The 27909-nt window shown below is 37.5% G+C and overlaps 1 protein-coding gene across 3 annotated transcripts in view; it reads right to left on the reverse strand.

The window, feature by feature from the left end:
• The window catches only part of ITPR2 (inositol 1,4,5-trisphosphate receptor type 2), a 491137-nt gene that overhangs the window by 253953 nt on the left and 209275 nt on the right, over window positions 1-27909 (reverse strand). For all 3 annotated transcript variants that reach the window (XM_009180421.4, XM_021923257.2, XM_009180422.4), the window contains 6 exons: window positions 15575-15664; window positions 15328-15453; window positions 12948-13070; window positions 12100-12300; window positions 9800-10051; window positions 6450-6575 (listed from right to left, as the gene is read on the reverse strand). In XM_009180421.4, coding sequence (XP_009178685.1) covers window positions 6450-6575; window positions 9800-10051; window positions 12100-12300; window positions 12948-13070; window positions 15328-15453; window positions 15575-15664 — 918 coding nt within the window. The remainder of the gene's footprint in view (window positions 1-6449; window positions 6576-9799; window positions 10052-12099; window positions 12301-12947; window positions 13071-15327; window positions 15454-15574; window positions 15665-27909) is intronic.

Raw genomic sequence — 27909 nt, forward strand, 5'->3', positions numbered from 1 at the left:
GCTAACATTGATCATAGTCTACCCTCTTTATGTGCCTTCTAATAATGACTCAAATCCCCTGACTATCAACAACAATCAGTTATAAAGCCAAAGAAAAGCTTTTCTGCGCTACAAACACCAGTTTTAGCTGCACTGGAACATAGATAAAAGTGGGCTGTCATTAAATGCTCTGAAAGACAGTGTAACAACTTTCCATGGGTCTAATAGCATTGCTGCCTGCCTAGATCTGGTGTGCTTACAGCACATGGATACTGTCTCTGTCAGGATATTAGAATGGAATGAGAATGTGAAACAACCTAGCACCAGTTTATTAAAAATAATCTTTTGGGAAAGATTTTCTTGTATGGGTCTTAACAAGATAAGAGACAAAGAAATGCCAATAGGAAAATGAAAAACACTAAAAAAGGTGACTTTAGACAGCCGTACTTAAGGACAGACAAAAAGACCCTGGTAGTGCTGACTCCAGAAAAACAAGAGAAGAATGGTGGAAGGTGGTATGAGTGCCAATTTCATTACTATTAGTAATTTCATTACTATTTCATCTGCATTTTAAAAAATATTGTCAGTTCAGGTGCAGTGGCTCACATATGGAATCCCAGCACTTTGGGAGGCTAAGGCGGGCAGATCACGAGGTCAGGAGCTTGAGACCAGCCTGGCCAACATGGTGAAACCCCGTCTCTACTAAAAATAGAAAAATTAGTCGGGCGTGGTGGTGGGCGCCTATAATCCCAGCTACTCAGGAGGCTGAGGCAGGAGAATCACTTGAAACTGGAAGACAGAGGTTGCAGTGAGCTGAGAACACCCCACTGCACTCCAGCCTGGGTGAAACAGTGAAACTCTGTCTCAAAAAATATATATATATATATATTTCTCCAAATGTCTACTAAACTGTGCTGAGTCATCTGCTGCCTGAAGTACTGGGTTCCATCCTGAAAGTCATACCTTTCAACAAAACACAGAAACTAGAGAGATCTCAAAAGTATGTTGAAACTAGAATCCCGGAAACTGTATCAGAAGAGGAATCACTGAAAGAAATGGAGAAAATGATGGGAGACATGACGGCTATCATAAAATACTTGACCAGCTGTTGGGGAAAAGCACTGGATGATGCTAGAGCAGCCCTCCCACTCTATAACTAGCTAGGAGAGTCAACCAGAAAATTCTCTCTGTAGAAGCCACAGGCAAAATTATGAGACCGACTAAGATGATCTTCATTTTCTTCAAGTTATATAATTTTGTCGTTTCAAAATAGGTCACTAGCAAGAATAGTGAGGAGGTGTTTATAGTAAACACATCTTTAACTGAATTATTTTGTGTTGCTGGAGAAAAAATAACTAGGTAAAAATTGTAATATGGAAAAATTTGACAGCATGGTTCTGGCATAAAAACACACATACACCAAAAGAACAGAAGAGAGGACTCAGAAACAAATCCACACACCTACAATGAACTCATTTTCCACAAAGGTGCCAAAAACATACACTGGGAAAAAGAGAGTCTCTTCAATAAATAGTGCTAGGAAAACCAAATATCCATAAGCAGAAGAAATGAAACTATATCCCTATCTCTCATGATATACAAAAATCGAATCCAAATGGATTAAAGACTTAAATCTAAGATCTCAAACCTTGAAACTACTACAAGAAAACATCAGGGAACCTGTCCAGGACATTGGTCTGGGCAAAAATTTCTAGAGTAACACCCAACAAGCACAGGAAACCAAAGCAAAAATGGACAAATGGGATGACATTAAGTTAAAAGGCTTCAGGTCGGGCACAGTGGCTCACGCCTGTAATCCCAGCACTTTGGGAAGCCAAGGTGGGCAGATCACTTGAGGTCAGGAGTTTGAGACCAGCCTGGCCAATATGGTAAAGCCTCATCTCTACTAAAATAACAAAAATTAGCTGGGCATGGTGGTGGGTGCCTGTAGTCCCAGCTACTCGGGAGGCTGAGGCAGGAGAATCACTGGAACCCAGGAGGCAGGTGTTGCAGTGACCTGAGGTAGCACCACTGCACTCCAGCCTGGGTGAGTGAGACCCCATCTCCAAAAAAAAAAAAAAAAAAAGAAAGAAAGAAAGAAAGAAAGAAAGAAAAAGAAAGAAAGGAAGGAAGGAAGGAAGGAAGGAAGGAAAAGAAAAAGCTTTTTGTGCAGCAAAGGAAACAATCAACAAAGTGAAGAGATAATCCACAGAATGGGAGAAAATATTTGCAAACTATCCATCTGACAAGGGATTAATAACCAGAATCTATTAAGAGCTCAAACAACTCTGTAGGAAAAAAATAGAATAATCCGATTTAAAAATGGGCAAAGATCTGAATAGACATTTCTCAAAAGATGACATATAAATGGCAAACAGGTATATGAAGAAGTGCTCAACATCACTGATCACAAGAGAAATGCAAATCGAAACTACAATGAGATATCATCTCACCCCAGTTACAGTGGCTTTTATCCAAAACAGAGGCAATGACAAATGCTGAAGAGCACGTAGAGAAATGGAAACCCTCGTACACCATTGGTGGGAATGTAAATTTGTACAATCACTAGGGAGAACATTTTGGAGGTTCCTCAAAAAACTAAAAATAGCCAGGTGCAGAGGCTCATGCCTGTAATCCCAGCACTTTGGGAGGCCAAGATGGGTGGATCACTTGAGGTCAGGAGTTCAAGACCAGCCTGGCCAACATGGTGAAACCCCATCTCTACTAAAAAAAAAAAATACGAAAATTAGCCAGGCATGGTGGTGTACACCTGTAGTCCCAGCTACTTGGGTGGCTGAGGCGGGAGATGGTTAAACCCCGGAGGTGGAAGTTGCAGTGAGCTGAGATCACACCACAGTACTCCAGCCTGGGTGACAGAACCAGACTCTATCTCAAAAAAAAAAAAAAAAAAAAAAAAATCTAAAAATAGAGCTACCATATGATCCAACAATCTCACTTCTGGATATATTCCCACAAGAAAGGAAATTGTACATTGAAGAGATATCTGCACTCCCGTGTTTGCTGCAGCATGGCTCACAATAGCCAAAATTTGGAAGCAACCTAAGTGCCTATCAACAGATGAATGGATAAAGAAAATGTGGTATATACACAGTGGAGTACTATTCAGCCATTAAAAAAGAATGAGATCCAGTTATCTGCAACAACAGGGATGGAACTGGAGGTCATTATGTTAAGTGAAATAAGCCAGGCACACAAAGACAAATTTTGCATGTTCTCACTTATTTGTGGGCACTAAAAAATTGCAACAATTAAATTCATGTAGATAGAGAATAAAAGGGTGGTTACCAGAGGCTAGGAAGGGTAGTGGAGCAGAGGGGAAGTGGGGATGCTTAATGGGTACAAACATATAGTTGAAAAGAATGAATAAAATCTAATATTTGATAGCACAACAGAGTGACTACAGTCAAGAATAATTTCTTGTATATTTTAAAATAACTAAAGAAATATAATTGGGCTATTTGTAACACAAAGAAAGGATAAATGCTTCAGGTGATGGACATCCCATTTACCTTGATGTGTTCATTACACATTATATGGCAGTATAAAGATATCTCCTGTACCTCATAAATATATATAGCTAGTATTTATTCACAAAAATTAAAAAGAAAAAGAAAAAAGTAGTAAGATCGTTGTTAGTCAGATATTTAAGTAAGTGCCGAAGACTATGAACTGGGTATAAATTTGACTACTAGTCTCTTCCAACCCTAAGATGCTATGATTCTTTAGGTTCAACTTACGAAATTCCTTTCCTCCAGATTACCTTCATCATCTCTCACGGATATAAATCAGTTCTTTCAGGATTTCATAACTTTGTTGGAACACCTGGATTTGGTTTATCTCATACGTGGCTATTTATGTCAACTACTGTTGGGGATGTCCAGCTTTATGGACACAATTTCCAGTTTTTGCCTATGCTGAATGGTCCTCTGGATACAATGATATGGCTCATGTTACCAATTCTCTTACTGATGCTAATACGTGTTAAGAATTTTATACACATTATCTCATTAGATTCTCCCACTAATCCTATGGGGACTGTGAACTTATTGTATTCATTTTACAAATCAGGAAACTCAGGGCCCAGAGGGGTTAAGTACTTTGCCCAAGATAAACTGAGCTACTGAGAGGCAGAGTCTAGACTTGAACTCTGGTCTGGCTAAATCCTTTGAAATTCCTACTCTTAGCTACCAGGCTCTATCTACTACAGTGATTTTCAAAGTGTGGTCCCTGGACCAGCATCTGCAGCATCACCTAGGAATTTGTTAAAAATGCAAAGTCTCTCATGTATGGAAATCAGAAACTCTGGGGACAAGGCCCAGCAATCTGTATTTTACAAAGCCCTTCAGCTAAGCCTGATGCTCACTAAAGCTTAAAAACTGCCCAACTGAACTGAAAATTTACCTAGAAGGCCACATTCTACTCATTTAACCACACTTAGTTTTATAACCTGAATTTGAAAGTTTGTGGTGACTCTGATCTTTCTTCATGGGGAGAGAGAAAAATCCCAGACACGAAAAAGTCAGGTTCCTATTTCCTTCCCTGAAAAAGGCAAGGCGATTCCTGTCAACCCTGGTGAAGGGATTAGAGAGCTGCTGTTTTAAAATATAAACAAGAGGGAAATATTTTTAAAAACCCTTTTGCAGTATAGCTAAGTTATTGTGGTTAGACATAAAGAATAAATAGATCAAGAAGATATTGAAATTCCCCTAGAGCTTTAATATAATAACATTAATTATCTAATTAAGCGATAGTTAAAATTGTTGCTATATGTGTTTTGTTTTGTTTTCAAAAAAAAGAATGTAAATTTGTACACCTTTGCCTGGCACATATATCAGTGAAAACAGTATTTCCCAGGTAGCATTATCAATGGAAGTTATCATTGGCTTTCTTTGGTTTAAAAAATAAAAATCCTTTCAGCTTTAAAGCTCATGCTGCCTACAATGTGACCTTGATCTGTTTCAAGCTTATCTTTAGTCAGTAGCACTGTGCAACTCTGCAAATCAGTCTATAATCTCTTTAATATTCTCCTGCACGTGCAGTTTTAAAGCTCAGTCATTGGCATGGAAGTCACTCATTACTTCAAGGTCTCTGGAGATACTACAGCTGGTCAGAATCAAGGTTTTCACAAGGTCAGTGGGGACATATATGAGTACTACATTAAATGCTGCATAAAACAGGAGGATTTCTCTACAGGTGCATATTTACCTGAGATAGGCAATAAGCAGTTTTTAGCTGTATGGAAATGAAGTAAAACAAGAACTACCTCACTCACCACACTGCACCACACCAAAAGTAAACTAAGCACATTTCACTTGGAAACCTTGGCTAAATAAAAAGAGTCCATGGTCTGGAATAACACACGATTCACTGTATTATCCAAGGGTGCTCTCACATGTCTTGTCATCCCTCCTTTCAGAAAAAGGTGTAGAGAGGCAGTGAGCTAATAGATAACAGCATCTGTTCTTGTAATTAATACAATGAAAATATGGACTTCACTAATCTTTCTCCTCCAAATACATCGATATAAGGCCTATACAAAGCAACCAGCACTCAGGAATGTTGGAAGGCCAAAGGGGCTGAGTCTGGCCACCATCATTCATAATAGGTCTAAGGAGTTATCTATACACCGTTTTCTTTAGTGAAACCTTATTTGAACATCAAGTCCCATAACTTCTTTAAAGGGAAAATCAGAGATTTTTTTTAGACCCTGGCTGTTGTGATAATTCAGTATGCATAAAAAAAGGCTAAGATGTGCTAAAGAAAATTGTGTTGTCCATCAAAGAGATTCCTTCTTTCTTATATTTCTTCATTCATTCATTTACTCAATATTAACAGAGCAAAAACATATGCCAGGCAGTATCTAGAAAATGCCAACCAGCTCCACATGTCCTCCCCAACAGCCCCCAATAAAACAAACAGCAACAAGCAGAATATAATTTGGTGGACATGAGTGAAAATGCCAGATGATTAAATTACTGGAGTACACTTCTAAAGAAGATTTTGAATTGTCAACAGTGAGCAAGGCTAAGTCCTTAGTTGGCTGGTCAAGTACCTATCTGCCTGAAAGCAGTAGTCAAGACCTCTTCAGGTCTCTTATCTGTGCTTTGTAATTGCACTTAGAATAAGAGATTAAATGCAAATTGACCTCTGCCAAATATCTTCTCTAACCAATATAAGAAGGCCACTAAGATTCCGTTTCATAACAGACAAATACAGTCACTCATAAAGGTGAAAATGAAAACTTTATCTGCTGCTATCTACAATGTACTAAGCATTCTGTGTATATATTAACTCATTAAATCTCATTCACGATCTTCTGAAATTTATTCACAACTTTATGAATGAATGCATTAAATCAAAAGGTAGTGAATTTAACTGCAAGTCTTCATCCAGATACTATTGAGTCAAAATATCTATTGACGTCCTTCAGTGGTCAAAATCTAACTTACCCTTGCCATATCCACCAAGAAGTTCTCAAATAATTTCCAAATGTGGTTACTTGTATAGATTTCTTTCATTTCCACTTCAGTGTCAACATAACAGTGATTAACAAAGTTCACATAAGCAATTTTAACCTGTGCAAGTTTCAAATACAAAAGAAAGTTAGTTTTTTTTATTGATGACTTTGAAATATCAATTATGAAAGGTTAATATAAAATCTGTTAGTTTTCATGGAAGATCATAGCATAGTTTTGTCTATCCAGAAAGCATTCCCATTTCTCTTCTTTTGCTAAGAGTTCACTGACCTAGGGGTGAAAACATGGGGCCAAGTACTCCATCCCCCTGGGCCCAACAATTGTCGTGAGAAAGAACTTTACGCAAAACAAGCCTCATATTTGAGATTCTAGGAGTCAAAAGCAACCCCTCCTTCCTCTCTCTTTCCCTTTCTTTCTTCTTCCCCTCTCCTTCCCTGTCCCCCCAATCCCTTCCCCATCTTGAGTACCTGTTTTATGCTCAAGAACATACTTAAAGTTCAACTAAAATTTCACTTTGATAACAATGCCATGTTTAGAATTTAAGAGTTGTGTAGTAGCTTCCACTAAACTAGCAGTGGCTATAGTTCTTAAAAGTTTGTCATCTTTCAGAACTTATTACAGAATTTATTAAAAAGTAGAGCTTTTATGCTCTTTTAAGTTTCCCAAATTACATAAACACAATTACTTGACTAAATACATGAGTCCCCGCCCTCTTCCTCCTCCTCTTCCTTCTTCTCAATAACTCTCTTTTTTCTCTCATTGCTAAAATGAAACAAGGTAAACTTAACTTCAAAAAACCATCTTCTTCAGGTATGTAGAGGAAAATTACACCCAGAAGAGAATGAGGCAGAAAGATGAAGGAAAAAGGGATGAGAAATAGAATAAATTCTGACACTCTTTCAACCTCTGGATCCATCTGAACAACCATCCTTCAAATTCCTACATACTGGAGCCAGTAAAATTCCCTTTTTTTATTTAAACTAGTTTACATTAGGTTTCTGTCACTTGTAACCAAGAGAGTCCTAATAAAACATTAAAATATTTTGACCAAATAATACTTCATTACCATTCAAAAATATTTAAATGACTTTTTTCTGAGAAGAAATAAGCTCACAGTTTATCCCCAAAAATGTATACTATTTTAAGATACAGATGTAGTAAAATTCCTTTCCAGAATTAGTGAAATTCTTCATAAAGGATTGGGATGAATTTCACTAACATACCCCATTTCTAAAGTACATAGGACAGGAATTTTTGTTTTGCATTTTTTTTGTTTCCTTCATTATAAAAATCTGATGAATGCTATAAATGTCTCTGGAAAAATACAAATACATAAAAAATCATATGAACAATTTCAGGGACTCATGGAATCCAAATTGGAACCATAAAAAATTTGGGACAGCTTTCATGCCCTTGGTGCTTCTCTGTACCTCACTGATTCTAAACAAACCGTCAATGGCAGAGTGCCTGTCTCAAGGATGGCCACAGGGTACAGAGACGCGGGCCACTCAGTGCATTCTCACACCTATCATGACAGCAGCTAAAATGTACTCAGTGTTTCCTATGTGCCAAATACCCTCAGCATCTTGTATGAATTATTTACTTTAATCCTCCAACAATCCTATCAGGTATATACGACAATTATTCCACCTTAAAATTGTAGGAATTTAAGATTAAAAAGGTTAAGAAACCTGTTGGAGTCAGCCACACAACTAGAATGTAATGTATCCAGGATAAAATATTCTGTAATTCTTTTGTGCATTCATTCAAAACTTATTTATTGAGTGTAGGCTCTGGCTCCAACAATAAAACAGTGAAAAGAAACAGATCCAGTTGTTGTTATTCTCATAGAGCTTACAATCTTGGGCATGGGCATGAGGCTTACAGGTCTTTGCTAACTAATAAAATGGAAATGTCAAATTTCAAATTATATATTCTTACAGACTCTACTAAGGGAGGCCAAGGAAGTCTTCCCTGGAGAAGTAAGGCTTGAATCAAGATCTAAAGGATAAGGAGGAGTTACTTAGATGAATGTAAGAGGTAAGAGTGGTAGTGTCAGAGGGAACTACATGTAGGAAGAAATATACCCAGAATCAGGCTCTCAAGTAAGGACAGAACCCAGGGATTTCATCATTAGACTAGACTTCCCCTCTTTGTCATCTTATTTCAGACCAATCAGGCATGAAGTACTCTTGGAGTGACATGTCGACAATTCCACAAAATTTCATAAAAATATGCTTTCAAGTCCATCACTACCATACGATTATCTAAAAGTAGGGAATTTCCGTTAACCTCATCTGACACCTTTTTAAGTTACTGTGATTTTAAATGTTTGACTCCATATCTTTTTCAGGGTATCACACATTTATAAGCTTTGGAACAACATACAACAGTAGAAAAGAAAGAAATTATTGCAATGTACATTGCTGGATGCCTCATTAATAGAAGCCTATTGGCAGACAACCAGCTGCTACTGAGGCTTTTTCTATCATCAGAGTCAAACCAGGACAGAGGGTAAATGATGTGGGAATAAAGCAAACTGTGTGTGCATATTTTCAAGAATGCATCTATTCCATAAAACCAGGTAAACCTGCAGAGTCTTTTATGTGATCCTGCAGCACTATCCTAGCCTCTCCAATCAATGATTATGAATCATTTTTGAAACACCTGTTTTATGCTCAAGTACATACTAAAGGTTCAAGTAAACCTTTCAGTTTGATCATATTGCCATGTTTAGAATTTTAAGAGAGCTGTCTAGTAGCTTCCACTAAACGAGCAGTGGCTATACGTCTTAAAAGTTTCTCATAGGCTGGCTGCGGTGGCTCATGCCGGTAAATCCAACACTTTGGGCGGCCGAGGTGGGTGCATCACCTGAGGTCAGGAGTTCGAGACCAGCCTGGGCAACATGGTGAAACCCCGTCTCTACTAAAAATACAAAAATTAGCTGGGTGTGGTGGCACATGCCTGTAATCCCAGCCACTCAGGAGGCTGAGGCAGGAGAATCGCTTGAACCCAGGAGGCAGAGGTCGCAGTGAGTCGAGATCTTGCCTTTGCACTCCAGCCTGGGCAACAGAGCAAAACTCTGTCTCAAAAAAAACAACAAAAAAAGTTTATCATCTTTCAGAACTTCTTTTAGAACTTCTTATTAAAAAGCAGACCTTTTATGCTGCTTTACATTTTCCAAATTCTATAGTTAAATACAATTCCCTGACTAAATATATGATCTCATTATAAATATTAGTATGGGGGACTTCTGGCACCTACATAAACTTTAAAAATTAATAATGATTCTATTAGAGCTGCCAAGCTCTTGCCAGGCTTACCTCAGGGATGCAGTCATCATGGGTCACCACCCTCACTATGTCATCCAGCGGGAGAAGGGAATTACACTTGATTTCAGTGTAGACATTTTTCCCCTCTGTGCATGCTGCCAGCAGCTCCACCAGGGTGATGTGGTAGGCTAAGGGGCCACTCTCATCCCCTCGGTCTCTCTCTGAACACATCATATGGAGAAGGATTGGAAATGACGCTCTATCATTGTAAAATATCAGCACGTCTTCACCCCCATTTATCAACTGAAAAGATAATACGAGAGTCTACAGAGCAGTCCAAACATTTATCCTTGCAGTTAATTCCAAAGGCTTGATATATCTGGAAACACATGTATCTCTTTGTAAAAACATATATAATATGGCAAAAGCAGAGCTAAGCTGGGGGAGGGTGGTGAAAAGATTATGGTCCCATGCCAAGGAACCAGCTATGAATGCTATCAAAATCAGTTGGGGTGATATGGAAGCAGCAGATGGGGCAAGAATGAAACAATATGGATGATAGTAAATTGTTCATCACACTCAAATTAAACCTGTAAAAAAATAGTTATTTTCCTCTACCTTTTTTTGGCCGGGAGACTATGGCCAAAGCACAAGAAATCTCATACTTTTACTAAAGCAGAGTAAAATATCCTTATCAATTGCAATAGTGACTACATAAGCAAGTACATCAAGCTAATTACAGCTCTACAAAATCTACAAAATTCTATGTGTCATAAGAAGGCATCAGTAGAGAATGAAGGTAAAAGCAGAGACAAGAGAAATAAGTAGAAAACTAAGACCAAAAAACCAAGAGAAACAAAGATATGAATAGGTAGGGGCTTTTAGGACATAAATTTTCCTTCATATTTTGTTTATATAATTTTAGTAGAAAATTCCATCAGATGGCAGTTTTATTGCTCAAACTCCATAATATCTTATTGTCTATTATCAGTACCAATTTTCTAACCCCAGTGTGAGACATGTTGTTAGGTAACTAAGGATATACAACTTTTTCTCTATGTATTATATTTAAAGTGACAACATATTTAAATCTATAAGCCAATTAGTTGGCTTACTTTGAAAGTTTTGTTGAAAGAGAATGTATATCTATCAAAAATATGTATTACATATGAACATAATATAATATTACAAATACTTCTTTGTGCACAGAAACACTTCACCCAACAGTGTCACAGGGATGGTTTCACTGTTTGCTGCTTCCCCATTCTAATTCTTTCCTTGCTGATCATAACACAAAATCCAGTTAGTTCTCACATTTCCAGACAATGAAGAGCTAATGTGAAGGTAAATGCAGAGAAGGTAAATGCAGAGAAGCTAATGTGAAGGTAAATGCAGAGAAGGTGCATTTTACAAGCTTAAAATGTTCCTTAAAATGTTTAATAATAATAATTTACACTTAAAAATTCAAGGCTTTAAGCTAAATTAATTTTAAGATTTCTAAGTGGCAGGAGGGACTCCTTGAAGCATTATGGAAATTTCCTCCATTCCCCAATTTAAGGTATATACTAATGAAAATGCCCAGAAACCAATAAAAATCTACCATGTAACTATTTGGTAGTCATAGGTGGAAGCTCCCTTAGTCCATATGGGCCACTAGAGAACCATTTGGTCACAGAGTGGTGATTTAATCAACGGGCTCTTTAAGCTGCTACTTCTCCAATGTATCATACTTGCTTCCTAGTAACTTACTCATTACATAAATATCACTCAACATCAAACATAAAAATGAAAAAGGCAAATAAATAGATGAAGTGCCTTCATCTATTCATTTGCTGAAATTTACAACTTACTCTAAATAATAAGTTTCCGCATGTTGTAAAAAAAAAAAAAAATCACTGTTGGGTAGTTTGTATTACTTAGTTTGATTCTCTTCAAACCTTTCTGCAAATAGTAGCAGAGAACACCCATTCTATATTTCAGAAACAGAGCAATAAAGGCACCGGAAAAGCACAGTTCAATCTGTCTGTCTTATATCATTGGAAACTCAAAAATATAAAATTGTGTCACTTTCATTCCAAACAATCGATAACATTTCATAGGATTTTACCCATTATTTAAAATACATAAATTTTTTATAGGTCAAAAAGAAAAATATTAGAAAAATCATAAAACCAACTTAAGATATGTTGCTTCACTAGATTAAAGCAAAATATATTTGCACTTGAGTAGTCATGATTAAATTAAATAACTTCTCAAACCTATGCGGTTGGGGGTTTTTTCACTCTAATAGAAAATACATATTTGAACATACTGTTTATGTGAAGCTGATAAAAGGCAAACTGAGAACATACCTCTGTCATTACCATATCCTGGCATTTCTTCACATATTTACCATCTGCTTTCACAATTGTTTGCAAAAACCTCAGGTACTCCACGTGGCGGCCATGTGTCTCAATGCAGTGCACAAAGTGCTGTACAACTCTCTCGCTAATTTCGTTGCACAGATGGTAATTGTTCATGAAGATGTGCCGCATGGTTTCTGCTTCAAGGAGCTAAACACAGAGGAACGTGCCCTTGTAATTCTGACAAGATCAATTTTCTATTCTACAGTACTTAGACTAATTGCCCCGCTTGTGATCAGTTTTATATTTTATACGAAGCCACAGTGAATTTTCTGTGCAAGTCTTTCAAAAAATGCAATGAGATCATTAACCATTAAAAGAAAACTGAGTTCACAGAGGAATTTAGTTGGAGAAAGGAGCTTATTATCATAAAGTGCAACATACTGGCAACAGTATTCTCGAGATTAATTATGAATTCAAAGTTAGGTCTTCCATAAAATCTGCTCAAACACATTTTACAGACAAGGGCAAACTCCACCTCTGAGTTTTCCATATTTACGTTACTCAGGGTATTGTGAGTTAGTTCTTTGTTCTACCATATCTTTTTCCTAACATTTAACTATATACATATAAAAGATGTTGTCATTTGCACGTAAAACTTGTGCAATTTTTCAAGTTTCTTTAAAAGTTTCCTTAATGGAAAAAAAAAAAAAAAGATACTTGCTTTTGGAGAGAGAATTTCCACAAGGAAAAAAAAATGCAGCAATGAAGTGTAACAAAATTCTCTTCAAGAATGTTACTAAGACAAGTTTGATGCACACTTTACTAGAAATATTAGAAGCCACTAAAATACTTACACCTGGAGTTAAAAACAAATTCAGATGTTTATGAAGAAGAACTTGATTCTGTGGATTTCCTCGACAGAAATTCTGCAGAAACGTATGGGCTAGATTCATTACTTCGTTCATCTTTTCATCGTTCTGTAAGTTAAAGAATAGCACATGATAGAAACAAACATAGAAGACTGCAAATGTTATGCAAAAATCTGTCCTTTCACCCACATACCATTTTTCTCTCTGCCCATCTTTGCTCTCGTTTCTCTGTGTCCTTTATGTTTCACACCTCTCCCAGTTTCCCCTCCTGTCCCTCTTCTCTGTTCTCTAAATCTTTCTCACCTTCTCTGTTATTCCTCCTGATTCTATTCTTCTCTACTCTTCCAATGCCCCCTTCATTTCACAGCCCTTCTCTTTCTCCCCAATCTTTCCAATTGTTCACGTTTCCCCATCTCTGTACATAGCCACATTTTCCTCCTCTGCTTCATTCCCACACTCCCTCTGTCCTCCTTTCCTCTCTGTCCCTATCCTTCTCTGTTTCTCCTCCCTTCTCTGCTGTACTCCCCAGTCCCCATAATTCTTCCCTTCCTTTAAATGTCTCATTTTGCAGTATGTCTATATATCTCCATCATTTTGCTTCTTTTCTTCTTTGTCTCTCTTTCCCTACTCCATTTCTCTCTCTTTCTCATACATCTTCCTTCCTACTCTTTCTCCCATGTCTATTTCATCTCCTCTCTTCTTCTCCTCTTGTCCCATCTATTATTTCTTCTTCTCCCATCCCCTATTCTCCTGCTCTGCTCTCACTCCGTTTCCTCTCCATTCAAACTTCCTCTCTTCCTCCACTCTGTCAGTCATCTCTGTATACATATTTATTACTCACTCATCTCAGTTCTTCCTCTCTCCAATCTCTCTGTCCCTTCCTCTTGCTATTTACCTTGTCTCTTATTTCCAACTATTTATTTTTCTTTTCCTCTTTGCTTTCTCTTCTATTTTCTCCTCCTTTTTGTCCCCCTGTTTCTTAACACTCTTAATAACGAATATCCCTTATTCGTTGCCATTTTCCAAAGTCCTATACTAAGCTACTATCATTTGGTTATAAGAATCTTAACAAGAAACTTAAGTCTTAAAATTCACAGAGAAACAAATCTGTCTTCTTAAAAGTGGTCTTGTGACAATATCAGTGAAACTACCTAAAATTTCCCGTGTAGTTGACTGTACCATTTGTCATGTGGTCACCGTTAGAAATTCAGATGGACTCATGTTTTGAGTGGAATTTTATGTTAATATTAAATCAATTTATACATGCACCCACCCATATGCATATTCCCTAGCTTTGCCTATTTAGAGAGGCTATGGAGACAACACCCCAAAGCAATAAGCCCACTCAGTTCTCAGAACTTTGCTCCTAAATACCATTCCCCACCAAACAGAAATGGGGCTTCTTAAAGAAATGGCTGATTCTAGAGTTGAAGCAAGAAAAACACAAGATGAGCCTGGAACATTTTATTGTGCCAGAAAGCAAGGAAGTACTCAAAGAATGGTGGGGGTATATTAGAAGACAGATAATCTAGCTCAAAGGAACTCCACTGGCCAAATCTGAGACATTTTGGAAATTAAAATAAATAATGATAGAACCCTTTATAAACCTATGGAATAAAATGAACATATACAAACCCATACTGATAAAAATAAACACAGTAAATGAATACGTTGAAAGTTTCATGAAGAATGGGGTATTAGTTTCACAGAACTGCTCCACAAAATACTTATTAATTACAAAGGAATTACAAAGGGAAAATCAGAGAAGCCTGGCAGACACAACCTCAATCAATTGATCAAAGTGAACATCATCAGTCATGGGACAAATCAAAATTGTGCACCAACTAATAGGAAGCAATGAGACGAACTTAGCATTACTCCTGTTATGTTCCTGCCAAATATGCGTAATTGTGTTAATCAGGAGGAAATATCAGATGATCCACATTACGGCACATCCTTCAAAATAACTGGCTATTTTTAAGAGTGTCAATGTTATGGGAGTTCCCACATGAAGAGATTTAAATAAACATGACAACCGAACAGCGCGTGATTCTGAAGTTGATCTTTTTTTCAAGCCGAAAACAATTGGGACAAAGGGAGAAACCTGAGTAGTGTGTAGGGACTAGCATGTGTAAAGCATGTGTAAACCATGCTCTTTCCTGATTTGGAAGGCTCTAGTGTGGTGATGTGGTAGTGTACCCTTGTTTGTCAGAAACATACACAAAAGGGCTCAGGGGTGATGAGGCACCTGGTGGGTGATTTATTCTAAAATAATTAAGAAAGAAAAAATTTCTTGGAACTCTGTGAAACATTTTAAACTGTATCAAAATAACAAGCTAAAGAACAAAAAATAACCAGGACTAACCTTTTCGTAGGGTATCTGGAGAAGATCTAACACCACTGAATGTGCCCCCATATTTTTCAGTAATCGTTGATGTTGAATCCGACACTTTTTATTCTGTACACAGAGTTTACTTAGCCTAATCAAAATCTTTAAAAAGAAGAGGGAAAGCATCAAATATAACAAATAACAATATTAAGTATAATCTATAAGCAAAACTTATTTGGCATGCAAATATAAACCTATATAAGAATATTTTGTATCTGCTGACCTCCTTTACAATCCGGTAGTTATTGCTCTTGTTGCTGTCAATCTGAGGTTTCTTTGTTCCATCCTGCACTGGACTTAAAATGTTCGATTCCTAAAAGGAACACAAATATGTACTTTTACGCCATTTGTAGCTTTGTGGTAAATTTATTTCTTTTGTATTAAATAATAAATATATTTTGTAATTATTTTGTAATAAATCTATTATTCAACTTAAATGGTTCTTTTGTACTTTTTTATCGCACAAAATGTTCCTTGGCTTGACTGAGCCATGCAAATTACCACTACCCAGTGAGAACACAATGACAAGTTAACTGGAATGTCCTAGAATTATGAGTTAAACTGTAAAGTTTTCATACACATTTTTAGTGCATATCCATAAGAGACATATATACCTCAGACATGCTGTGGCTTTATATTGCCTATATGAGAAGAAACACTGAAAATACAGGGCATAAAAGATATAATTTAATCACTAGGAATGAACTGCAAGAAAAAAAGAGTGACGGAGCAGATGATCATAGCTGAGCACATCACAGAGAAGGGAGCAAGGAACAACTTAACGCAACAATGCTCTGACTGGTCACCACGGCATCCTAAAGAGTCACGACTCAGGGCCAACATACAGAACCATGAAAATGAAGAAAGAAAAACAAAAAGCAAATTAAAATAAAATGTTTAAATTATCAAATTAATGAAGTTTATGAAGGAAACCTGAAACACCAAAAATACTTAATTATAATAACTATTATCTGTAGCATCACAAATATGGGGAGTGGACATATTTGAAACATCAACTACTGGCGTCACCTTATGAAAATCAAACACCAGTGACAATTCCATTCTGAACATTTGTGAAGATGTCATGCACACCTGGTACTAGACTACGGTGAACGGATCTAAAAGAGATGCATAGAAGATATGGTCCTTCTCACCAGAAAATTACAGTCTACCTAAGAAAAGAGGGAGAAATATATCAATAAGGATTGGAACTGGGCAGAATTCACTATTCAGAGAGAGATAGAAAGAGAACAGCTGCAGCTTTATACAAGTGTTACAAAGGAGGTCAAGTGTACGGCAAGGTCTACAAGGATGAAAACTGTCTAGTTAGGCATAAAGGATGTCTAGCCAAAGGTACTGCAGCAAGAACAAGCATACTAGTTATACGGAAACCGGCAAGAACTGACAGGGTCCATTGCAAAGACTGGGCAATCAGAGTGTGGTCTGATGGCCTCCCTCATTTACAATCCATGCAAAATTGCACTTGGAAGGAATGTCAAGTTCAACATGGGTCCAAAACTCCTGACCATAATGATGGTGTTAGGCACTGGCCGTGAAAGGGGACCCTAGTTTAAGCTCAGGAGAAAGTTACAAAGATACAGGAAGCCAATTGATACAATTCATTCGTCCCAAGTTGCTTCTCCTACTGTGCTCCAGGACAAATCACAAAATTAATAAACATCAAGAAAGAAAAAAACTGCTTTCCTTGTTAATCAGACAGTTCTGATGAAAGGCTTCAAGCAGCAGAGTGACTTAATCCACGTTGAGCCAGCACACTCCTCACTCAGCTTTATATTTTTCTTTTGCTTCTTTTCTGGCAAATATTGTCCCGAGGTTCCCAGTCTCAACTTCACTTTAACAAGTGACCTCCTCCTCCCATTTTACTGAGCAGACAGAAATTCCTTTACATGGACACTTTCTCTTTTCCATCCAAAAATTTCCAGTGATATCCACAAACCTGTCTATCTTCCCTACTGTGTCTCAGAGAACAAAATTTTTGATGCATAAAATCAAAAATTCCATCTCCTCTTCCTCATCTCCCTGTTTCATCCCTGTTTCTAGTACAACAGCAGGTTCTACCCTTTAATGACTCTTTCTCATCTCTTAGCTTCTACCTTGCTGACCACTTGTCACTCATACTCACTAGAATTGGAACTGCAAAAAGTAAAAGATCCAAACACTGAAAGCCTTCAAAACATCACTAAGTTAGACTCCAGAGCTGTATCGCCTAGCTATCATAATGAATATTTAGACAGAAATGAAAGCAGTCCAACCACCACTCCGGGGAAATAAAAGAGAGAAAAGAATGCAGGATATTACCTGCAAGACATTAACCATGAAGTGAATCTTGAAAATTATAGGAGAGGCCGGGTGCGGTGGCTCACAGCTGTAATCCCAGCACTTTGGGAGGCCAAGGCGGGTGGATCACAAGGTCAGGAGTTCGAGACCAGCCTGGCCAACATAGTGAAATCCCATCTCTACTAAAAATACAAAAATTAGCTGGGTGTGGTGATGTGTGGTGCCTGTAATCCCAGCTACTCAGGAGGCTGAGGCAGGAGAAACGCTTGAAACTGAGGGGCAGAGGTGGCAGTGAGCCGAGATCACACCACTGCACTGCAGCCTGGGTAACAGAGCAAGACTCTGTCTCAAAAAAAAAAAAAATTATAGGAGAAAGTGTTAAACTACATATGAAAGTAAAACCAATGTAGAAGAGAAAACACAACCCAGTGGCTAAGATGAATGAAAACTATTTAGATGAAAAGAGGCTAGAGGTCAGAGTATGAAACAAATAGATTTTCCATTTGATAGCAAAAATAATTTATTGATGAGAAGTAGAAACTGCAAAAGCTAGAAATATAATTACATTTTCTTTTTCTGATCACAAAGGTGAAGGCTGGATTTTTAAAAGGCCATTTCATTTTTTTCTGTAAGAGAAGAAATACTAAAACATACACACAAACACACACACACTTGTACCACAAACCAGGATTAAGATATTACCAGCTCTAAAGATTGACAAAGCTCTTTAGTTAGAAAAAAGATATTTTTGACATATGTCAACTTTAAAGAAAACTGTTACAAAGGCAGGTGAAGCTTTGGTAGATATCCTTAAGCCTGTTTTTCAAGCAATAATCTGAAGAAAAAGCAACTGTCTTGTTTTAACAAAAGTAATCTTAGGTAAAATGTACTACATGACAAAAAGTTATGCTCTTTAGTTCAGCCCAGGCGAAGATATATACAATGCTAAACTCTGTATGTGTGGGAATTATGAAAAATAGTGATTTTGATTTAAAACTGCTAGCAGTCAACAAAAGGCAGCAACATTGGAAAATTCAATAAACAACCCCTTTTAATTTCAGAAAATAATTCAATTTAATTAAATTGAACAAAAACCCATGGAACATCTGGATGATTCCAAAGCAGTGATCAAGGTAATTTAAGAAATATGTAAACTATATAACTACAATTAGGTTTTGTTTTCTAATTCTGATGCCAAAATGGTCTAAATAAAGGTGCTGCAAAAGTTTTCCTTCTGAAAGAGCTGAAATTGGCTGTATTCTTTATGTCTTATACAATGCTTTACATTCTATAAACTTTAGCCCTACATCACTGGTCTAATCTACAAAACCTTGAATTTATTCTAATGACAAAATATTAGAAAAGTGCAAAATGTAGAAGTATGACTTATGCAGCATCCCAGAGATGAATGGGTCCAGAAAAAAGAAAAAAGTGTGACACTTAGAACAGTGTCAGGCTCGTAGCACATCTCCAAATGATCCTTTTGACAATAGTGATGAAAACTAAATACGGTGCTCCAAACGTCCTTGCACTTTATTGTAACTGCTTCCTATCATCTGGAGAACTTAGATGTATTCCCCCTAACAGAATATGGGAAACAGCTTAGTTCAGTGATTTTAGAGGTAGTTATATTTTTAATTGCATAGTATATACCATAACATAAAACAGTAGGTTCAAAAACAAGAGAGCAAGAAGAGTCTAGAAACTGGGTGGGCATCAGGGTTCTAAGCAGAGACACAAAGAGTGAATATTGGTTCTAAAGATAGTTTCTTTCTTTTTTTTTTTTCATCAGGTAAGGAAACTTTTATATCAATAGTAAAAAATGATATAAGAACGTAATATTATGTGAACTATACGGTAAACTAAATTTTAGCACTGGGTAGGTATGATGACTCATGCCTATAACCCCCATACTTTGGGAGGCCAAGGTGGGAGGACTGCTTGAGGCCAAGAGTTTGAGGTTAGCCTGGGCCACACAGAAAGACTCTGTCTCTATAAAAAATAAAAAATATAAAAAACATTTATTAGTTGGGCATGGTGGACTCACCTATAGCCCTAGCAATTCAGGAAACTGAGGCAGGAGGACCATTTGGGCCAAGAGTTTGAGGCTGTAGTGAGCTATGATTGTGCTAATCACTCCAGCCTGGGCAATAGAGTGAGACCCATCTCAATAAATAAGTAAATACTGGCACTAATTAATGGGAATCCAGCTCCTTAATTTAACCAAGGGCAATCATGCTTTTAAAAATAGAATTTTCCAAATCCTACAATGTAGAGCTGCCTACATCTGCAGCTGCATGATTAAAATAGCTTGGTGCGTGCCTTCTATTTATCCCTATCCCACTGAAGTTTAAGGAGGTCCATCCTCGGTGAAGTTGCCAAGTCAGCAAGACTGCAAGGCCTTCTGCTCACCATCTGTACTGGTAGCCTTCTCTGGTGTAACCACTCTTTAAACTAGTCAGTGACACCATAAACCACCCACCCTCCCCTCAACTTCAGGTGCCAAATGCTGTCCTTCTTCTATCCTCATCTCCCTTCAAAACATACAAAAACAATTTTTTAATAACGAGTCTTTTATATTTGATTCGCCAGTCAGATTATAGATTATAATGTAGTTGAAGCTGTTCAGAATAAATACTGCCTCTTTCAGATAACTGAATGATAACCCTCTATGGGATAAGGAGGTATTTTTTTCTCCCCCCCATCTAATGATAACATCATGTACTAGTCATTTAGGAAGATATCACCCTAGATCTACTTCTATGACCTTGCCTGGAAAGTTACTTTGGACCATCTTGGTATCATGGTTGTCAGTTTCTGCTTCCCTGGGAAGCACCTAAGGCTGCTTGAAGGCTTGATTCAAAATCCACAATGGACAGAAGAGGCTGTGACCAGCATTACTTGCAGATAACTTCCTTCCAGATGTTTCCTCAAGTCAGAGGCAAAGCTCTACCCTTCTAGAGAATACATACATATTCATAACTTTACCCCAAACCTTTTTCCCTTTCGCTCCATAATAAGACAAAATAACGGCATTTTTCTGACTCATTTGAGGTCATTTTAGTTAGTATTTGATAATGTTTAAGCTGATGTTCTAGAACACAACCCAAATCTCCTTTACAATCTGCATCTCTAATAAATAAGCTAAGAAAAAAAGTTCGTGCCACTGGGGAACTTTGCTTAGACAGGTATTAGGAAAAACTGGAAACGTTTAATATAACTAGTAACTGCTTTCATAAGAACACATCAGGAACCTAGTGAGGAGCGCCTCTCCCCGGCCCCTCCACCGTCTGTGAAGTGAGGGGCGCCTCCGCCCGGCCGCCCCACCGTCTGTGAAGTGAGGAGCGCCTCCGCCCGGCCGCCCCACGCGCCTCCGCCCGGCCGCCCCACCGTCTGTGAAGTGAGGAGCGCCTCCGCCCGGCCGCCCCACCGTCTGTGAAGTGAGGGGCGCGTCTGCCCTGCAGCTGTGCAACCCTCCAAGTGTGAAGTGGTAGCCTTGTGTGTGATCTTTCCGCGCTCCCCAAGTTTGCATTTTTGACATTAAAGTTTACTCTTCAATTAAAAAAAAAAAAAAAAAAAAAAAGCACAGCAGGAACCTATTATCATACAGCAATATGTCCCAGAATTTTTCTGATGTAACTCCAGGGATGGCTAAAAACTCACCAGTATTATATAAAATGTAGAAAGCGTGGGCAACCTTTTGATCAACAGAATGGCATACAAAGCACTGTACAGGAAGTGAAAACAGCAACATAATAGAACCCTTAGAGACTGACTTTGATACTGATACATTGTATGAAGGAAGCTTCCCTAGTCACAATAGGGTTATAGCTCACCCAGTCGGACATGGTTGTGAGAAGGGGGTGTATATATGAAATGTGTGAGGGGGAGGAATCAGCACTGCCTTTTACACTCACTTGTTCCGCAAGAAATCATTACAGAAATGTTGTTGCCTGATTTAAAAACAAATGTATGCTTTGATTTGAATGAATCAGCCACTATTATTTCCTTGTTAGCCACTTGCTGAAAAAAAGAAACCATATGAGAACATAGAATCCTCACTAACAACTTGTAGTGAATTAAGAACAAGTGGAGGCCAGGTGCAGGGGCTCACACCTGTAATCCCAGCACTTTGGGAGGCTAAAGCAGGTGGCTTGCTTGAGCTCAAGAGTTCAAGATCAGCCTGGGCAATATGGTGAAACCCCATCCCTACAAAAAATACAAAAATTAGCCAGGCGTGGTGGTGCACACTTACGGTCCCAGCTACTCAGGAAGCTAGGAGAGGATTGCTGGAGCCTAGGAAGTCGAGGCTGCAGTGAGCTGTGATCACACTAGTGCACTCCAGCCTGAATGACAGAGCAAGACCCTGTCTAAAAAAAAGAACAAATGGGAAAGTTAAAAAAAAAGTAAGATAGTAACTTATTTATAGCATGAAGGGAAATAGTAAGCTTATGCCAAAACAGTATCAATTTAAATGTGGTTAGAAAAAGAGAAGGGAAAAATTCTCATAAAAAAGATCTAATAACCAAGTAATTGAAATAACACATTCTGGAAGTATAATTGTTACATTTAAGAATTTATATTATAACCAAATAGGATGAGAATGTGTAAAACAAGCATTTTAGTATAAACCAAAAGTTATTTTTCACATGACTGTCCTGTGAAGGGGCTTATTAATTGAAACTCATCTGTCACCATCACCTTCAATGGAATTAGCTCAGACATACGTATGGGAATATGTATAGTGATATAAACAAATAAATAAATTATACAATTAGGTTGGAGGCAAAAATAGAAACTGGAGACAAGAAAATAGATTCCATAAAAAGGAAAATTCAGGAAAGCACTGTCCAAAACTAATGAATAAAAGCTCTTCATGAAATTACCATAGTGTCCCTGACTGATCAGGTCAAGCTGCAAGATTCTGTCTAGAACACATGGACTGCTCCTGTCCCAGGACATCGGGGTTAGACATTCTACCAGACTGTGTCAAAAGTCAGCTCATCAATCACAAGTTTAGCTGAAGACACAAGTTTATGTAGAACTATTTTCCCACTGCAGAGAATCTCATACCAACACTTGGAAAAGGAGAAGCTTCTTAATATATATCCTGCTAGGGGGATTTGCAACTTTGCTTGCTTCATCAAAGGAAAAAAGATCAGAAGTGGCAGGCAAAGAATGGAATACAGTTTTTGCTTTTAAAAAGTAATGAGATGTGGAGGTAATAGAAAAACCATGAGATAGGGAAGGTGTGCTCAGGGAGAACGAGTGAAAAATCAATGGAGAAGAGGAAAGAGAGGGGAGGGAGGGAAAGCAGGAATTAATTCACAATTAATAAAGTAATATAATTAATAAATAATAAGATACATCTGCAAACTATAATTCAAACTCCTATGAGGAACATCAATACTAAAAAAGTAAAAAACTCATAATAATATTATATCATGCCCAGTGAAATGTAAACAATCAAGAGCTTTTCTGACAGGCCTTGTAGTAGGTATGTTTAAAATAATCATAGAGATAGTGAGGAATAGCATCCCTCATGCCCGGTGGGCACCTCTGTGGTTGCCATGTGCCATGCAATAGTGTTGAGGATGATGTCACAGCATCACTCAGCATGGATAAGGAAAGATAGCCTTTTCAGGGAAAGGACAGGCTACAAGTCAGGCAATAGCAAGAGAAGAGAAGGCACAGGTCCCCCCTCCTCCCATCTCCCCACACAGGAGTGCTGGGTGCCCTGCTGGATAGTGTGGGTCTAGATTTCCAAGCAACCACTCCCCCAATGCCACAGTAACTACCTATGGGGCAAGCTGGAGCGTAACCTTCTCAATAAAGAGACACGGAAACTGTTCCAGTACCAGGCAGTGCCTGTTGTTTACAGGAATCTTTTGAACACTAGCCTGTGGCCCATAGAAATTGAACTGTCCCCGCTGAGGGGCAGAAGCCACAGGTCCTAGGAGAAGCCAAAATCAGTACACAGTCCCTTGGAAGAGAGGCACTCCTCATTCTGCAAACAGTCCCAGCCACCTCGTTGTCCAGACAACCCAGAGTGAGCCCCTAGGGACATTTTTTAGTTAATTCTGCTCCTTACATCACACATCCATTAAAAGAACAAAAATAATTACGACGTAAAAACAGACAGATATGAATCTAGAATAGACGAATATGAAAAAGAACCAATTAAATAACCTGAAAATGAACTATATAGTCCTTGAAGTAAAAACTAGATAGATAGTTTAAACATGAGACTTTACATCAGTGAGAGTCTAAGTCAAATTTTTAAAAAGGGTCACTGCACTCTAGCTGGGTGACAGAGCAAGACCCATCTCTAAAAAACAGTAAAGAAAAAGAAGCTGGCAACCATATATAAGTGAGTAGGTAGATATAGAGATAAATATAGGTATACACACAAATATAGAAGCAAAATCACTGTAAGAAAAATTAACAATCAAAATAAACAACATGAGGAGGAACTTTCCTTTGAAGCACTGCAATGCCCATGTGACCTGCTTCTCAACCCTAAATAAAGCGGTGGATGAACGTAAAGGGTAATCCCGACTTAACCTACTCGGGTATGGTTTCCTGAGTTAATCTCTCCTTCCTATATTTAGAAGTCAATGCATATTTGAAAGTGATGAATTAGTAATTGCTCCTAATGCTACTGATATTGTCAACTTGTTATATTTTAGCCTTTAAGCTTTCAGAAATGATGGTACAGTCTTTTAACGCTGGGGACGATAAGTTTAATAAAGGGAAAAACTATACTATACAATAGACAATAAAGCTCCTAGGCTCTAGGGACGCAGTGGGCTTAATAGACGACCAAATCCATCCCCTTCTCCTTATTTATAAGAGATCAAGTATGGTAATGGTATAATTTTGGATTATAAACTGAGATTTGTTAGGATTAGTAGACAGACCATCAATTCATATTTATTGTCAACAGAGTATACCAAATTTACCACTGAGGGAAAACACTTTTTTTCCCTCATACTTTTATGTTATGGAGATATTTTTTATTCTCAAAATGAATAATCACATTAAAGTTATCTGGTCTTCTGATATCTAAGCAGGCACAAAGTTAGACCATTATGAGCTGTTTCAGAACAATGCTGATGGTGCTGTGTTTACAGCCTTTGTAAGATTTACTAAACAACAAAGGAGTATTGTTTGTATTGGCCTGCTAGCGTGTGTGCTGCCTGCTACTGGCTGTTTCCATTGATACTGTGATATATTTCATCCTGTTTACAATACATTGCCACTATCTTTGGCTGCTGGGTTATTGCATAATACAGATTATTTGGCTGTATGTAAATTAGTAACTTTATAGTTTCTCACTTTTGTTCCCCTTATATTAATCCATTATATAGATACCATTCTCCTGGCTTCCCAATCCACCTATTTGCATACATTTCTACTGCTACCTCACTACTGAACGCTTTCAGAAGCTCCCACCTGAATTTGTACAAGAGCCAGCCTCTTGTTCTTCTGAAGCATTCTGGATTCTGTCAGACTAAATTTTCCAAAATAGTATGCCCACCTCCCTACCCAAGAATCTTCACAGGCTCCTTGTTTCCAGCCATTGCAAATACAAATCGCTTATTCTTGAACTTTACTTCTCTTATTATTCTTGAATACGTTAGCTAACTCCTCCCAATCCTTCAGAATAGGCCAATGTGCAGAATCTGGAGTGGGGCATTCTTCCAGTCATCAGGCCCACGCTGGTCTCTCCTTTTTCTGTACCACATAGTTCAGTATTTAATCAACTACTTTGTCACCCCGGTTTTTGGGTGTTCATGAAGTGTGTTCATTCTCTGAGGGCAAATGGAATATGAGATTTGAGTCCAGATACCAAACTTTAAGAACGGAAAGGAGAAATTCAAGTGTGCACAAAGGCAAGTGAGCATGAAAGCAATGGGACTGAAATGTACACTTTACACAGCATTTCTGGTCCCACAGAAAACAAAAGACAACTCCCAGAGACCCCACCCTCCATCTTCTAAGGGAAAAATGTAACCCGAAACCGGATCAGAGAGCTCCAAGCAACAAGGGCACAAGATAAGTTTCCCTGAAGGCAAATGACAATACTAGATCTGCAACCCAAAGACTAAGTAAACTCTGAGCAAGTGTCTAGTTTGGGGAGCTAAACCCAAGACTCCTGCCTTAAAATAGGTATACAGGAAGGGAGTAATGTGGTCTCAGGCTAGCAGCGCCCCCTGCCAATAGGCAAAGGCAATCACAAATAATCTAAGGAGGAAAACATACCCTATATCAACCCCAGGACTAATGTCAAAAGATAGGCGCTCAAAACCTGCACCCAAATGTTTGTAGCAGCTTTATTCATAATTGCCAAAATCTGGAAGCAACCAAGATGTCTTTCAATAGGTGAATGGATAAACAGTACAAGGGACTATTATTCAGCAATAACAAAAAATGAGCCATTAAACTGCAAAAGGACATGGAACAACTTAAACACATACTGCTAAGTAAAAGAAATCAGTCTGGAAAAGCCACATAATGTATAATTCCAGTTATATGAAATTCTGGAAAAGGCAAAACTACAGAAATTATTTTAAAAAATCAGTGGTTTCCAGGGACTCAGGGGTCCATAGGGAGAGACAAATAGGTGAAGCACAGAGAATTTTTAGGGCAATGAAGCTATTCTGTTGGACACTGCAATGGTGGATACATGACATTATGCATTTGTCAAAACCCATAACTAAACAACACAAAGAATGAACCTTCATAAATAATGAGTTTTAGTTTAAAAATACAGTGTTAATATTGGCTTATCAATTATAATGAATGTATCACACTTATCCTAGATATTAACAATCAGAGAAAAAGAAAGAGGAAAAGAGGGACTATATGGGAACTCTGTGCTTTCTGTGTAATTTTTCTCTAAACCTAAAACTGCTCTAAAAATGAAGTCAATTTGAAAAAAGATATAAGCACATAATCAAACATGATCAAAAATATAATGAAACACAACATGAGTGAGAATCACAAGAAAATCTCAAGTACATCGGATCTCAGAGTTATTACATACAGACCCTAAAAGAGTCATAGGGAATCACAAAAAAATAGAAGACAACAAAGCACGATCAAATATATTTGAAAAAAATCAAATTTCAGGTTTAAAAAAATGAAATTTCAAGTATGAAAAAGATAAGAGTGGCTGAAGTTTAAAAGTAAATTGGTAGAGAAAACTGCAAAGAAGACAGACCTGAAGAGAGACTCAGATGAGTCTAAAGAAATTATCCATATGCCACACAAAGTCATAGGTAGAGAAAATATAAAAAGGAAATGAACAGATATGTACTGTATAGTAATATATTCACAAATAAAGTTTAACAAGCACCTAACTGGAGTTTCAAAGTTAAATCACCACTATTTAACAGAGCAAACTTCTCAACAGCAGCAATGAAAGCCAGAAGACATGGAATAAAATAATCAGAAGTGAGGGGAAATAATTCACAGTTGATAAACCTTTTTGTTCTGCAGTAAAAATATAATAATTTCAAATTTACAGGCATCTAATGACATAATCTCAAACCACGTGGAGTAAAAATTAATAGAAATGCAAGGGGAAATTGATAAGCCTACCATTGTAGTGGGAAATGTCAACAAATCTCTCTCACTTATTGATATATCAAGAAAATAAAAATAATATTCAATATATTATTTAAACACAATTAAGAAGCTTGATTTGCCAGTCATCTATTAAGAATCCTACACCCATTCACATTCTTCTCAAGCCACACTGGACACTTACAAAATCTGGATGTACAATGGATCGGAAAGCAAATCTCAGTGAATTTTGGAGAAATGATATCATAATAACTAAATTATCTTGTCACAAGTTAATTAAGAATTCAATTAACAAAAAAGGTAAAATTTGCCTATGCATGTAGAAATTTAAAAACTTACTTCCAAGTAATTCTAAGACAAAGAACTCGCAATGGAAAAATTTTTAATATCTAATATTGAAAAATAAAAAATATCATTTGTCAAAACTCAGGGAATGCAGCTCCTTTGAAGGAAATTATACTACCAATTTTTTTTAAATCAAAAAGTCTGTTAACATAAAACGATAGAGTATAGTAGGATAAGTATAATAAAATAGCAAACAAATCCAGAATCTCAACAAACCCCAACACAGACTATGTTTAACACATGAGTAAAATTCAGATGACCTTGAACGACATGAATTTGAACTGTGCAGGTCCACTTATACACAGATTTTCTTTTACCTCTGCC

Source organism: Papio anubis, chromosome 9, assembly GCF_008728515.1.
Source record: "Papio anubis isolate 15944 chromosome 9, Panubis1.0, whole genome shotgun sequence".
NCBI lineage: Eukaryota > Metazoa > Chordata > Mammalia > Primates > Cercopithecidae > Papio > Papio anubis.